The sequence below is a fragment of the Podarcis muralis genome, chromosome 14 (assembly GCF_964188315.1).
Source record: "Podarcis muralis chromosome 14, rPodMur119.hap1.1, whole genome shotgun sequence".
Lineage (NCBI taxonomy): Eukaryota > Metazoa > Chordata > Lepidosauria > Squamata > Lacertidae > Podarcis > Podarcis muralis.
The window spans coordinates 54,500,273-54,515,125 of record NC_135668.1 but is presented as its reverse complement, the minus strand read 5'-3'; the positions used below and the strand labels follow the sequence as shown (position 1 = coordinate 54,515,125).

Sequence of the window (14,853 nt, the reverse complement as noted above, 5' to 3'; positions counted from 1 at the left end):
TAATGCTTTTTTAAAAAAGAAAATATTTATTAATTTTCACATAGACAAATATACATAACATATAATACAAAAGACGATACAAATGACTAAAAACAAGTAAGAAAAGTTAGAAAAACAAACAAATACAATATATTACACTTACATGACAAATTAAAATATGTAACTTCCAATAATTATCATTATACTACTTATGTATATCTATATACAAAATAAAATAATATGAATCTGTGCAAGGAATACAGAGTCACACTATTAATGCTAATGATGACGAATGATGGTGCTGCAGGAGGAAATCAATAAGGTATTGGTTTAATTCAGCCACTTCACTTGATTTAGAGAGATCCAGGCGAGCACAACCAAAGGAGATCTCTGCTCTGTGATTCCTGCTGTTAAGTACTGCATTGCAGGGGGTTGGACCAGATGACCCCTGAGGGTCCCAATTCTTCGCCCCGCCGCTTTCTCTAGCGCTGGGTCGACTACATTACCCAGAAGCCTTTGCTTTGTTGTCCTACTTGTTGCGGGGCGGGAACGGATACAGCTGGACTGACAGGTGGAGCCAACCAGTGAGCAAAGATCCTGCGCGGGCAACCTTGCCATATTAGGTAAAAGGACTATCCGGCAGGGCCAATGAGCTTGCAGAGGAGGCGGGCGCAGGGAGGGTCCCCGTCACGTGGCGGCTCCAGGGCAGGGAATCCGGCCAGTCTGGCAAAGGGCGGCTCCTGGCGGCTTCGGAACCGCTGCTGCGCGCAGTTTATAGGGCGGGCGGGCGAGTGAGGAGGGTCCTCGGCCGAGGCCTGCATTTCTGGGCTCTTGCGCAGGACTTTCACAGAAGCATAGAATTGTGGAGTTGGAAGGGAAACCCAGGGGCCATCTAGCCCAACCCCTCGCAGTGCAGGAATCACGTGTCCTGCGCTCTGTGAGCTGTCATCCAGCCTGGTGATACGAGCCCAGGACAAGCGCCTGGAGCCCCTGCAATCTCGCGCACCGCTTGGTGGGGACTGGGATGGGCTGTAACAATATATACCGTATGGAAAAGTTTAAGTTCTGCTTAACCGTTTTTTAATTATTGAGTTGTCAAGTTGTGTTATGTACTGACTTGAATAGGATCCAAAATGCAGCAGTCTGATTGGTCCTAGAACAATAGGATCCAGAATGCAGCAGTGTGATTGGTCTGCAGAAGCCACCCAATCAAGCTCCAGGTGGAAGTGAATCTGCAACCTGATTGACCTAAAGGAGAATCCCGGAATTAGCCAATCACGTGCAGCCCATTGTGTAAGTAATGTATATAAAGCAGACATTCTGGGAAAACTTCCATTCCTTCCTCTCTACTATGAGCTGAATAAAGAGCATGAAATCCACACTCAACTCAGAGTATATTTCATGTTGGCTTTAAAAACAGGACAGAAATTGTTGTTGTTTAGTCGTGTCCGCCTCTTCGTGACCCCACGGACCAGAGAACACCAGGCACTCCTCTGCTTCCACTGCCTCCCGCAGTTTAGTCAAACTCATGCTGGTAGCTTCGAGAACACTATCCAACCATCTCGTCCTCTGTCATCCCCTTCTCCTTGTGTCCTCCGTCTTTCCCAACATCAGGGTGATAGATTATTTATTGCGGTCAAAGACCAGCGCGCATAACACAATAAAAACAGTGTTCCTAAAGATAAAATGTACAATCAGAGCAGATTGCATCAATAGCTCATGAGTTAAAATTGAGATATATACCTACACCCGTACAACTGAGATTTGGGCTACCATAAAAATTGACCCTGATTTCCTTCAGAATGGAGAGGTTTGATATTTTTGCAGTCCATGGGACTCTCAAGAGTAATTAATACTAGGATGTCTCCCCCTCAGTTCAGGGTGGGAAACTCTACATTCTTCCATAAACAGCTGAATTGTTAAACTACATTTTACAAAAGCAAATACATTCTTACTGAATTTTCAGGTTGACCTAAAAACCAAGCGCGAGGAATCTGAGCTAAATAAACTAACTTCACTTCCCCCCCCGCCACGTACAGATTGGAAGCTCTACCTTTTCCTATCTCTACCGTCCCGCCCTGCCATTGGCTGAGGGTCAGGCCCCGCCCCGCGCCTCCCACGCCCTCCCATTGTTGTGTTTTTCTCTTCTCCCCGCGCGGCGCGGCGCCTCCTGGGGGTTGTAGTCCGCGGACGGGCTCCCCTTCCGTGGCGAACCACGCGAAGAGCCTGGGCGCGAGGACTCTCTTTCCCGTGGTGCCCCGCGCAGGAGCGGCCTGCAGGCCTCGCCGCCTTGACAGAGTGTCTGAGGGGGCTTCGCTGAGGGAGAAGAAGAGGCTTCGTCGACGAGACCCGCCGACCGCCATGGGCTCCCTGCTCAGCCGCCGCATCGCCGGCGTGGAGGACATCGACATCCAGGCCAACTCGGCCTACCGGTACCCGCCCAAGTCCGGTAAGGCCCGCCGCCCCCGCACCTGGTGGGGCCAGAGCCCCGCGAAAGGAATAATAATAATAATAATAATAATAATAATAATAATAATAATAATAATGGTGATATTGGTAGTAGTGACCCCTCTTTCTCCTCAGCTTCCCTTCCCCAATTTTTGTGGGGGGTTCTCCCCCTCCCCCACCCCACAGGTTATTCCCTGTTATTCCCTGTTATTCCCAGCAGCCTGAGAGGAAAAGCGGCTTCGTTTCTCGGAGCGGCCGCCGGGGCTCTTCCTGGGTCGCGGGGGGTTGGGCTAGATGACCCCTGGGGGCCCCTCTGGCTGCCATTCCTGCATTGCAGGGGCTGGGGCTGACGCCGCCGCCGCTCATTCCCCCTGAGGATCGCACGGGCGTTTGGCATCGCGGACGGGCATCGCAAAGCAACAGCGCAGTTTAAATTTTTTTTAATAGCAATTTATTGATTTTCAAGAAATAACAGTAACAGTAACAATACCAAAACAAAACAAATTGACTTCCCTCTAGTCCCATAGCTGTCAACCTTTCCCTTTTCTTGCGAGGAATCCTATTCGGAATAAGGGAATTTCCCTTTAAAAAAAGGGAAACGTTGCCAGCTATGCTCTAGTCCATGAGTAGGCAACCTAAGGCCCGGGGATCGGCCCAATCGCCTTCTAAATCTGGCGTGCGGGCAGTTCAGGAATCAGCATGTTTTTACATGGGTAGAATGTGTGCTTTTATTTAAAATGTATCTCTGGGTTATTTGTGGGGCATAGGAATTCGTTCATTCCCCCCCACAAAAAATATAGTCTGGCCCCCCACAAGATCTGAGGGACAGTGGACCGGCCCCCTGCTGAAAAAGTTTGCTGACCCCTTCAGTCTAGTCCCTTCCTTGGTTCCATTATTTTTCAATATACTGCATGTCCATTGAGCGATAGCGCAGCTTAAAAGGCCCACGATAAAAAGAGCCTTTTTGCCTGGCACCTGAAGATGCAGGTGAGGAAGGCACCAGCTGAGCCTCCCTGGGGGAGCGCTCCAGGAAAGGGGAGCCACCACCAAAAAGGCCCCTGCTGCTGCCGCCCTCTAGGCCAGTTCGCCTGGAGGGATTGCGGTCTTGGGCCCTTGAAAGGTCCACAGCAGCACGTTGAACGGGGCCTGGAAACAGAGGGGCATCCAGGACGAGAGGACCCTTGGCTTTCCCTCCAAACTCTGCCATCCTGATCCCCACCCCAAAACGTGACCAGAAGCCCCCCCACCCATCAGAAGAGCCTGGTGGCAGGTGCCTCTTCTGAGAAGCCAGGAGACCACCTGAGCATAGCCCCCCCCTTCCCCCCCCGGGGGACCCTGCCGCTGCAAAGGGGCCAGTCAAATGGGCAGAGAGGAAAGAAAACACCTGCAAATGTCATTGCTGGTTTTTAATCGTTTGAACATTTCAAACAGTGGCTTTTCCCGGATGATTTTCATGTATTCTTATTTTCTTTGTGAGCCACGTCGAGTTTTTGGAGTTCTTTATAATCAAGCGGCGTATGAATTTTGTGAAATAAAATAAATAAATAGCCACTGGTCCCAAGGGCTCCTCAGTGCCCCTTGGTCTTGGAGTCAAAGAGAGGGCTGTCAATTTCATGTCTCGCTTGTCTGCTTTCTGGCGGAACAGGGATGTTTGCAGAGTTTTGCTTCAGTGTGCTTGTGACGCACCCCCCCCTCTAGCTGCTATGAACCAGAACAGCTGAGAATGAAGCCTCTGTGCTCAGTGGCAGCCTACCTCTGAGTCTCTGGTGAGGGGGACACCTTCATGCCCAGCTTGTGAGCTTCCCAGAACTGCTCACTGATGGAAACTGGGTTATACGGGTGTCTCTCCCCACCCCATGTACAGCTGTAGTGGGCACCCCGGGAGCTGTTGCCCTCGGATCCTGCTTGCAGGCTTCCCTTTGCTTGGCCACTTGGAGAGCAGGATTCTGGAACAGATCCAACTGCAGCCGGGATCTTCTAATGTTCTTATCATGGCATGCCCCTCCCTCCTCTGAGCCATCGCTAGGCAGCAGCAGTGGGCTACCCCCTCTTCTTCTCTCCTTCCTCATATTGCCTGCCTGCCAGCTCTCTTCTTCCAGGCACCTGCCAAATAGCAAGGTTGGTGGTTGTAAGCCTGCATTGCACAGCCCACGAAAGGGGCTCCCTCCACAAATATTGGGGTGGGGGCAAGTGAGGCCTCTGTCCAGTATATCTGAAGGAGCGTCTCCACCCCCATCGTTCTGCCCGGACACTGAGGTCCAGCTCCGAGGTCCTTCTGGCGGTTCCCTCCCTGTGAGAAGCCAAGTTACAGGGAAGCAGGCAGAGGGCCTTCTCGGTGGTGGCGCCTGCCCTGTGGAGAGCCCTCCCACCAGATGTCAAAGAGAACAACTACCAGACTTTAAGAAGACATCTGAAGGCAGCCCTGGTTAGGGAAGCTTTTAATGTTTGATGCATTACAGTATTTTAATATTTTGTTGGAAGCCGCTCAGAGTGGTTGGGGAAGCCCAGCCATATGGGCAGGGTATAAATAAATTAGTATTATTGTTATTGTTATTATTGTTATTACTATATTTGACTGCCAGCTGGTGTGGATGTCTGCCCTCTCCCACTCCAGAGAGAGGCTGCTGAGCCCCGCCTTGTGCCAAAGTCCTGCCAGTGCCCTTGGCATCTGTGCCTGATCTGCGGTGCAGGCCCTTTTTCGACTGTGAGGCTCACTGTGTGACTTTGGGCTGCCCTACCCTACAGGGTTGATGTGAAGATAAAATGGGTGGGTGGGTGTGGGAAGAACTCTATACGATGACCTTGAGATCCTTGTGCGGACGACGGTGGTTAAAAATGTAATAAATACACACGTAAAACCAGGCCTTTGCCTTCTCTTCAGGGAACTACTTTGCCAGTCATTTTTTCATGGGAGGCGAAAAGTTTGACACGCCACACCCTGAGGGCTACCTTTTTGGGGAGAACATGGACTTGAACTTCCTTGGCAACAGGCCCGTCCAGGCAAGTACTCATGATTTTGGTGCACCCAAATGAACGGGGGGGGGGGGGGAGTACCAGTCAGCCAGCTGTTTCAGATCACAGCCCCCATCACAGCCATTGGATGGGGGTTGCTGTTGTCCCAAACAGCTGGAGCCTGCCAGGTCAGAGCAGGCTGTCCTCACGGGATCTCACCTGAATTATGACCTCTCAATTCGAAGGGTTGCAGGTGTGTGTTTTTAAACAACTTTTCCCTGAGGTTGAATGGGGTTCAGAAAAACAAAGTGAGAAATACTGGTGGATTTCAATTTGGGGACAGACGGATCCCTGATTGCTGAATGTGTACAGCTCTCCCTTTTTTGTTCTGGCTCAAACCCTTCCAGGGATAGCAGATGACCCTAAGTGTAGGTTTCGTCCTGTGTGTGCATGTGGAGAGAGCCAGCTTGTGCCTGTGGTGGGGGTGGAGAGTGGCCTGCCCCCCTCACGTCCCCCTTGCTTTGTGTGTGCTTTCTCAAGAGGCTCCTGTTTTTGCATTCCAGTTTCCCTATGTAACCCCAGCACCTCATGAGCCAGTGAAGACCTTGCGCAGCTTGGTGAATATCCGCAAAGATTCCCTCCGCCTGGTCAGGTACTGCAGACCCAAACCCCTATGGGGTGAGACTTTTCAGGGGGGCAGGGTGGAATCACAGCTGCCTTAGCCTATGCTCTGCTGAGGCCAAGGAGCTTCAAATGCAGACTCTGTGATGAGTTGGCACGGGGGGTTGAAATTGTGTCTTTTTGCAAAGAAGGTGCTTAACTTGCCTTCTTTCCATCTGAGCATGTTGCTTGATTTTCTGACATTCAGAGGCTTCCTTTTTTATTTTTTATTGTGAGCTCTTGATTGTGAGCTGAAGAGGGAGGCTTCCTTTGTCTGTCCTGGTCTTAGTGTGCTGCTGAACAGAGCATTTTAAGTGGGGGGTGTTTGTGAAAATCTGGAGATAGGCAAGATCTAGGAAGCAGGTGGTTTGAAACCTTGCTTTTGCTTGTTTTTAATTGGCCAAAATGGAGGGATTGAGAGGGATGAGTTGAGGGGCTTGAGGAATCTGGGCAGGGGAACATGAATAGAGGCAAGGAGGCAGAGGAGTCTGTCTCCTGAAGATCAGGTGTTTATTATGTATAATCTTTTTTGTGATAATACTGTTTCATGGCATAGGTGGCTTCAGAGATCATCTAATAATAATAATGGTAACTGTCAGGGTTGCTTCAAGATCCTAGCTCACAGAGGATCACGCTAGCCAACGGTCATTAAGTAAAAGTCTTTATTGAGTTACAGTTTCCATTCTCAAGCTGCTGCGTGCAACCCTACGTCTAGTAGCTAGATCGGCGAAGCTCCGTCTGAATCTCCGCCCCTCGTACACCAACTTAATATCCTAGCCCTGCTCCACCTTTTCCGCCTGACTGTTCTTCTCTGGGTCCCTCTGCCCCCCTGGGTCTCTTCCTTCCGGGATTCTTCGGACGCTGACCCCCCGGACTCTCCTGTCTCCTTGCGCCGGGCTTTAGGACCCGGCTCTCTTTCCGGGCTGCCTACTGCGCCTCCTTCCTGTGCATTTGAACTTGGCGCGCGCGCCCAACCTTCCACCTTCCGTCTAACCGTTTCTTCGCTCCCAGATGGAGGTGTGGCCACCCCTGACTCGTGCCCTCCCTCCTGCTGTGAGCTGCCAGCGCTTGCCCCCTGGCTCCTTTCCTCTTCCCTGCTCTCTGGCGGTGACGCTGGACCCGATCTCCAACTGCTCTCCTCTGATTCCCCTCTGGCTCTATCTCCCTGGGGTGCCCCCCTAAACTCCCCCCTTGCCTTGGCCACTGGTGCTCCTTTCTGTGAATCCTCCGACTCACTGGAGAGACTCGGAGATCTCGGGTCGTCGTCATCGCTCATCCTTTCTTCTGCCTCCTCCCCTTCGCTCTCTGTTTCCTCCCTTGCCCTTGCCTCTGCTCCTGAACCCCTGACATCCATCCCCCCCTCGAAGCCCCCCACTCCCCCTTCCCCTCCTTCCGGTGCTGGAGCTGGGTGCTGCTGCGTCAAGGAGACGAATGTCGGGTACCGTTCGGTTCCCGTAGCGGGCCTCCCTCCGAAGTCTTCCGGTTCTTCCTCCCTTCTCTCGTCGACGACCGTCACCTCTGCTTCCATCTCTGTGCCGCCGTGCTCGAAACCTGGATCGTCCCCGAAAATGTCCATGTCCGTCTCTCCCTCGCTTCCTCCAGGCGGCGTTGCTCGGCCTGGACCTTCTTGCCACTTCCTGCGCCACTGTTCCTCTGGTTTGTCGTCCCACCAATACGAGGGTTCTGAGGCAGATCCCGAGGGCGACCCCTCCGGGGAACGGACGTCTCGTATCGGGTCCTCGTCAGAGTCGAACCCCCGGAACGTGCTGCCCGAAAGCGTGGGTGTGAAAAGCCAGTCGTCGAAAAAGTCTGCTGGCATCGGTCTATGTGGGAAGAGGGCATGAAACTCGTCTTTGAGCAGAGGTTCGTCCAAGGCGTAGTCCGGCACCCAACTGTTCGCACTGGCCGGGGTGCCCTCCCTGGCGAGAAAGTATTCTACCCCTTCTTCCCCCCATCTGGAATCCAAAATCTCTGTGACTTCGTTGATGCGCTCCTTCTGTGCCACTCCTGCGTGCCCTGTTCTGTCTCTGGCCGGACTCTGCGCCGTTCCGGGTTCCTGAAACCTGTGCGGTGCCTTGTAGGGAGTGAGCACCGATCTGTGGAATACCGGATGCATTCTGGAACCCTCCGGAAGCGCCAGCCTGAAGGCCACCGGGTTGACCTGCTCTTCGACTTGATAGGGCCCCAGTTGCTTATGCCCTAGTTTCTTCTTGGCCAACGACCTGGCCGGCACTGCGTGGGCTGCTAACCAGACCCAGTCCCCCACGTGTAGCTCTTCGCCAACCCTTCTGCGTTTGTCCGCTTGTACCTTGTATGCGTGCTTGGCCAGCTCCAGGTGGCGCCTCAGCTGATCGTGGACTTCCTGCAGTTCCGACGCGAACGCATCTGCCGTCTGCGGCTCCCCTTCCCCCAGCCTTTCCAGTCCCGGGAAGGTTCTGGGGTGCCTCCCGTTGTTGGCGAAGAACGGTGTGACCCCCGTGGACACGTGCTTCGTGTTGTTGTAAGCGAACTCGGCGAGCGGCAGGTAATCCACCCACGTCGCAGGCTGTTGATTTGCATAGCACCTCAAGTACTGCTGCATGATGGCATTGACCCGTTCTGCTTGCCCGTTGGTTTGCGGGTGTCTCGCCGACGCCAGGTTGATCTTGACGTTCAGGAAGCCCATCAGCCGCTGCCAGAAATTTGAGATGAACTGCCGCCCCCGGTCGGACAGAATAGACCGTGGCAGACCGTGAACCTTGAACACGTGGTCTATGAACAGTTTGGCGGTTTGTTCCGCCGTGGCCACCTTCGCACACGGAATGAAATGTGCCATCTTGGAGAACAAGTCCACCACCACCAGCACTGCCGTCTTGCCCCTCGAGCTGGGCAGATCCGTGACAAAGTCCAGGGCCACCCTCTCCCAAGGTTCGGCCGGAGTTTGCAGCGGTTCCAACAGTCCGGCCGGCGGTCTAAGCACTGGCTTCGCCCTCTGGCAGGTGTCACACCTCGCCACGTAGTCCGCGACCTCCCTTCTCATTCCAGGCCACCAGAAATCCCTGGCTACTAGTTCCACCGTCTTCTCCTTGCCGAAGTGCCCTGCAGTGGGCGCGTCGTGCAGCTGCTGCAGCACCTTGGCGCGAAGTTCGTCTCCCGGCACGTAGATGGCCCCTTTACGGATGAGCAATCCATCTCTTAGCTGGAAACCGTCGGCCGCTGCTTTGCCCCTTTGCACCTCTGAGATCTTTGCTTGCGCGAAGGAGTCCCCTTGCAACGCTCGTCGCACCGCCTCCAGATCCACGGTTGCCGCGGCGCACGCCCACACTGTTGGTGCGAAGATGTGCATGGCGGCCGCTGGCGTTGCTTCCTCCAGATACTGTGGCTTGCGGGAGAGAGCGTCCGCCATGATGTTGGTGTCCCCCGGGACATACTCTATTCGGAAGTCGAAGTTCGCAAAGAACTCAGCCCAACGTATCTGCCTCTGGTTCAGGAACTGTGCCGTGCGCCAGTGCTCTAGGTTCTTGTGGTCCGTGCAAACCTGCACCGTGTGCTTGGCGCCGATCAGAAAGTGCCTCCACGCCTTGAACGCTGCATGAATGGCCAGCAACTCCCTGTCCCATATGGTGTAGTTCTGCTCGGACTTGCTGAGCTTCCTGGAGTAAAACGCTCCCGGTCGCCACACCCCCTGCGGGTCTTTCTGCAGCAGGACCGCCCCCACGGCTCTGTCCGAGGCGTCAGTCTCCACCCTCATCGGCTTGCTGGGGTTGACATGAAGCAGCTGCTCTTCCGACGCGAAGAGACGCTTGAGTGCCTGAAAGGACTGTTCCGCCTGCTCTGTCCAAATGAACTTCTTTTTCTTGGAGCTAAGCGTGTCAGTGATGGCCGCCGTCTGCATAGCGAAGCCCTTGATAAACTTGCGATAGAAGTTCGCAAAGCCGACAAACCGTTGGACTTCCTTCCGGTTGCGCGGGCTCTTCCAATCCAACACCGCTCGAACCTTGGCGCTGTCCATGGCGAGCCCCTTGTCAGACAGCTTGTAGCCCAGAAAATCCACCTCCGTCACGTCAAATTGGCACTTCTCCAGCTTGGCGTAGAGCCTATGGTGCTTCAGCCTGTTCAGTACTTCCTTGACGTGTTTGTCATGCTCCTGTTGCGACTCCGAAAAGATCAGGATGTCATCTAAGAAACAGACGCACGTCTTGTAGAGAAGTCCCGCCAACACGTGATGCATGAATGCTTGAAAAACGTGGGAGCCATTTTGCAATCCAAAAGGCATAACTCTATATTCGTAGGTCCCCAGTGGCGTGAACATGGCTGTTTTCCACTCGTCTCCCTCCCGCATGCGAATGAGGTTGTACGCACCTCGCAGATCCAATTTGGTGAACACTCTGCCCTTCCGCACCTTTGCGAGGAGGTCGTCAATTCGGGGCATGGGGAAGTCCGACGGCTTAGTCACACTGTTCAAGATCCTGTAATCCACTACGAGCCTCTTTTGGGGCGTATCCCGCTTCTTAACGAAGAACACCGGGCTGCCTCCTACCGCCTTGGACTCTCGGATGAAACCGCGCTCCAAATTATGATCTATGAACTCCTTGAGTTCTTGCAGCTCGTCCTCTGACATGGAATACAGTCTCCCCTTAGGCAGCGCCGCCCCTGGCAGCAGGTCAATCTTGCAGTCATATGGCCTGTGAGGGGGTAGCCTGTCTGCCTCCTTCTCGCAGAAAACTTCCAAAAATTCTGCGTACTTGTGGGGAATCGCTTGCAGCGTGCCTAGCAGTAGCTGTGACTCCTCTTCCTCTCCTTCCTGCCTGGGCACGATGCAGTGTTCAGCACAAAAGGAAGAGCCGAAGGTCAGCTGCCTCTGGTACCAAGCCAGCGTTGGGCTGTGTTTGTCCAGCCAACTCATGCCCAACACAATGGGCGTGTCCGACAATTGAGTGACGTTGAAGCTGATGACTTCTTGGTGATTCCCAAGTCGCATCACCATCGGTGGCGTCTGCTGCACCACTTGCCCTCCTAGCAGCTCCCTGCCATCCACCGTGACCACCTGCAGGGGCAGTGTGGCCGGCAGCAACTGTATAGCATGCTGGTTGACGAAGTCCTGCCCCATAAAGTCCGCATTGCTGCCTGAGTCAATGGTGATTGGCACGTCCATGGTGATGCCATTGGGCAGCTGGAGCGACGCGGTGAGCCTCACCACTGGTTTGGGCGGGAGGGGGTTCACGGGCTGTAAAATCTCTGGGGACTGCATCATTAATACGTCTGGCTGGGCCCCAGTGCCTCTTCCTCCAGCCAGACAGCGTCGTTTCCCTGCTGTGGTTCTCCTTGCTGCGTTGCTGCAGTCGCCATTGCTGAGGCTGCAGTGAGCTTGTGGAGCCTCTGGGGACACTCTTTCGCCATATGCCCTGGCTCCTCACAGACGTAACACTTCCTGTTCCCTCTAGGAGGCTTCGCTTTCACTGCTGCTGGTGCTAGGGCTCTGGTTGCTGACTGAGCCCTGGCACCTCCAACCTCCATCGGTTCAGCTCCTCCCCCTGGCGGAGGCGTGGATTGCGTACGTGCTGCTTCTCTGGGAAAGAAGGAGGAGCCCCTGGCTGGTTCGCGCCCTCCACGCCCTTCGTCCCTGCTCCACGGACGTCCTTCCAGCCGTACCCCCACTGCCAGCGCCCTCTGCACGACCTCCTGGGTGGTCCGGGGTCTCTCCCCCCTCGCAATCTCATCTTTTACAGAGCTGTTTAGTCCCTCCCAGAAAAGGTCTCTTACAGGGGTCGCATCTCTGTCCCATTCTAGGGCACTGGCCAAGGCGAAAAAGCGGGCATGGTACTGCCGTACGCTGGCCCTTCCCTGCTTCAGTCCATAAATCTGTTGCCGAGCAAGATCCACGTCAATGCTTGATAAAAAACACGCATCCATCGCTTTAATAAAGGCATTCGCATTTTGGAGCGCCGGATCGTTATCCCTCCATAAATTGCGCAGCCATGCTCTGGCATCCCCATGCAAATAAGACATGATGAACCCCACTTTCTCTTGCTCATCTCTAAAATCTTTACTCAGCAGTTGCAGTGCACACAGTACGTCTGCTTTAAAATTGGGATACTGTTGCAGGTTCCCATCGAAGTGAGAGACCAGACCGCCTGTGCGTCTCCCCAACCCAATCCCCTCTGGTTTGGGTGTCTGTTGCCCTTGCTTCGTAAGCACTTCCAACCTGACCTGGAGATCCCTGTAGGCGGCAGCTGCGTCCTCCTCTCTCTTCCTGGATGCGAGAGCCTCGGCATTCAGCTGTGACACTGCTTCTCTGAGTTCCGCTATCTGCTGTTCAGCCGTCATGTCGGCTGCCGTTCGTGAGCTCACTAGTAGGCACCTGCTTCTCTCCTCTCCTCGAGGCTGTAGATGCCCACAATTCCGGTGACGGAGCTTACTGTCAGGGTTGCTTCAAGATCCTAGCTCACAGAGGATCACGCTAGCCAACGGTCATTAAGTAAAAGTCTTTATTGAGTTACAGTTTCCATTCTCAAGCTGCTGCGTGCAACCCTACGTCTAGTAGCTAGATCGGCGAAGCTCCGTCTGAATCTCCGCCCCTCGTACACCAACTTAATATCCTAGCCCTGCTCCACCTTTTCCGCCTGACTGTTCTTCTCTGGGTCCCTCTGCCCCCCTGGGTCTCTTCCTTCCGGGATTCTTCGGACGCTGACCCCCCGGACTCTCCTGTCTCCTTGCGCCGGGCTTTAGGACCCGGCTCTCTTTCCGGGCTGCCTACTGCGCCTCCTTCCTGTGCATTTGAACTTGGCGCGCGCGCCCAACCTTCCACCTTCCGTCTAACCGTTTCTTCGCTCCCAGATGGAGGTGTGGCCACCCCTGACTCGTGCCCTCCCTCCTGCTGTGAGCTGCCAGCGCTTGCCCCCTGGCTCCTTTCCTCTTCCCTGCTCTCTGGCGGTGACGCTGGACCCGATCTCCAACTGCTCTCCTCTGATTCCCCTCTGGCTCTATCTCCCTGGGGTGCCCCCCTAAACTCCCCCCTTGCCTTGGCCACTGGTGCTCCTTTCTGTGAATCCTCCGACTCACTGGAGAGACTCGGAGATCTCGGGTCGTCGTCATCGCTCATCCTTTCTTCTGCCTCCTCCCCTTCGCTCTCTGTTTCCTCCCTTGCCCTTGCCTCTGCTCCTGAACCCCTGACAGTAACCATTAATATAATAAAACCATTAGTGTAATAAATATTGTGCGTATCTTAGAAAGCATTTTAGACAGTCCCATCAGGAGAGCTGGAAATGTGATAGTTGTGAAGATAGTTTGAGTGGGTGGGTGGTAATAAAGAAACAGAGACGGCTCAAGGATTGAGTTTCTGCGCCAGGTGAGAGATTGCAGCAAGCTTAATGTCTGAGCTCACCTGCCGTGACTCAGCCTCCCTTTACATCAGGTACAAAGAGGACACTGACAGCCCCACTGAGGAGAACGGGAAGCAGAAGGCCTTGTACAGCCTGGAATTCACCTTTGATGCCGACGCACGCGTTGCAATAACCATCTACTGCCAAGCGACGGAGGAGTTCATTAGCGGCATGGCTGTGTGAGTGCTGGGACCCTGGCAGCGAGGGGCCTTGTGGGGAGCCCATCAAAGGGATCGTGTGTCTTTTGGAGACATCGTCTTCACCCACCCATAGTTCTGTATTATTTTATTTAAAGAAGTATTTACACACAGCTGTTTGATTTTTTAAAGCAGTTTACAACAGTAGTACATAAAGCCATACAATAAAAGCCATATAGAAAAGTTAAAATCAGACGTCAGATAACTCTTGTGGAAAGATGTACCTTTAATTGCCCTCATCAGCTTGGCAGAATAGAATATTCAGCAGGCATTTAACAGTTGGAACAGAAGCCGCCTGCTTGATCTCCAGTGGCAGAGAGTTTCACAGGACTGGGCCGATGACACTGAAGGCTCAGTTTCGTGTTGTTGTCAGATGAGCCTTGCAAGCTTGGAGAATGACCAGCGACACTCCTGCACATAATCTCCTCAAATGAGCAGGGCTATAAGGGATTAGGCGATCTCTGAGGTACCCTGGACCTAAGATGTTCAGGGCTTTGTAAGTGAATACAAGGACCTTGAACCTGGCTCAATAGTAGACGGGCTTTAGCAATGGAGCCCCATGTTGTTGACTAGACATCCTGCACCAGCTGGAGCTTCTGAACCAGGTCCAAGGACAGCCCCACAAAGAGCGCATTGCAGTAGTCCAACCTTGAGTTACCAGTGCATGGAATACAGTGGTCAGGCTATCCCTGTTCTGGAACAGTTGTTGCTGGTGAACCAGGTGAAGGGATGGGGACCTTAGCTTTTAAATTCACCAGCTTGGCTCAGCAGAAAAATATATTGCCATCTCCAAGGTCTGGCATCCCTGCCCCACTGAGAGCTGCACCCTGGGGTAGTTTGGAGACGCCCTTCTTTTCTTTATGTCCAGAAATGTGCTAGCTTAGCTTGGGGTGGCAGCAGGTGGCTGCATGAGGCAGGTCCACATGCACATGACATGCTTTGCTGTGGCTTCCGTTGTTTTCGGCCTGTGCTTCGCCATGACACAGAAGGGTGCTGGATGTGGCCTGTGAGAGCCCAGGAGCTGCCTCTGGGTGTGATGCTGAGCCTCTCCTCTTCTCCCTGCCCGCAGCTACAGCACAAAGAACCCTTCTCTGCAGTCGGAAACGGTGCATTACAAGCGAGGAGTCAGCCAGCAGTTCTCGCTGCCATCCTTCAAGATAGACTTTTCGGACTGGAAAGATGACGAGGTGATGTTCCTGGCCTCTTAGTGCCTCCCAGATTTGGGTCTTTTAGCTTAGCGGAGTCACATAGGCTTG

At 53.6% G+C, this 14,853-nt stretch overlaps 1 protein-coding gene across 2 annotated transcripts in view; it reads left to right on the top strand.

Moving 5' to 3' along the window:
- The first annotated feature begins 2,223 nt into the window (after nucleotides 1–2,223).
- The window catches only part of MGRN1 (mahogunin ring finger 1), a 24,521-nt gene continuing 11,891 nt past the window's right edge, over nucleotides 2,224–14,853 (top strand). For both annotated transcript variants that reach the window (XM_028705896.2, XM_028705897.2), the window contains exons 1-5: nucleotides 2,224–2,428; nucleotides 5,309–5,427; nucleotides 5,943–6,031; nucleotides 13,433–13,579; nucleotides 14,667–14,784. In XM_028705896.2, coding sequence (XP_028561729.2) covers nucleotides 2,341–2,428; nucleotides 5,309–5,427; nucleotides 5,943–6,031; nucleotides 13,433–13,579; nucleotides 14,667–14,784 — 561 coding nt within the window. In that variant the 5' untranslated portion in view covers nucleotides 2,224–2,340. The remainder of the gene's footprint in view (nucleotides 2,429–5,308; nucleotides 5,428–5,942; nucleotides 6,032–13,432; nucleotides 13,580–14,666; nucleotides 14,785–14,853) is intronic.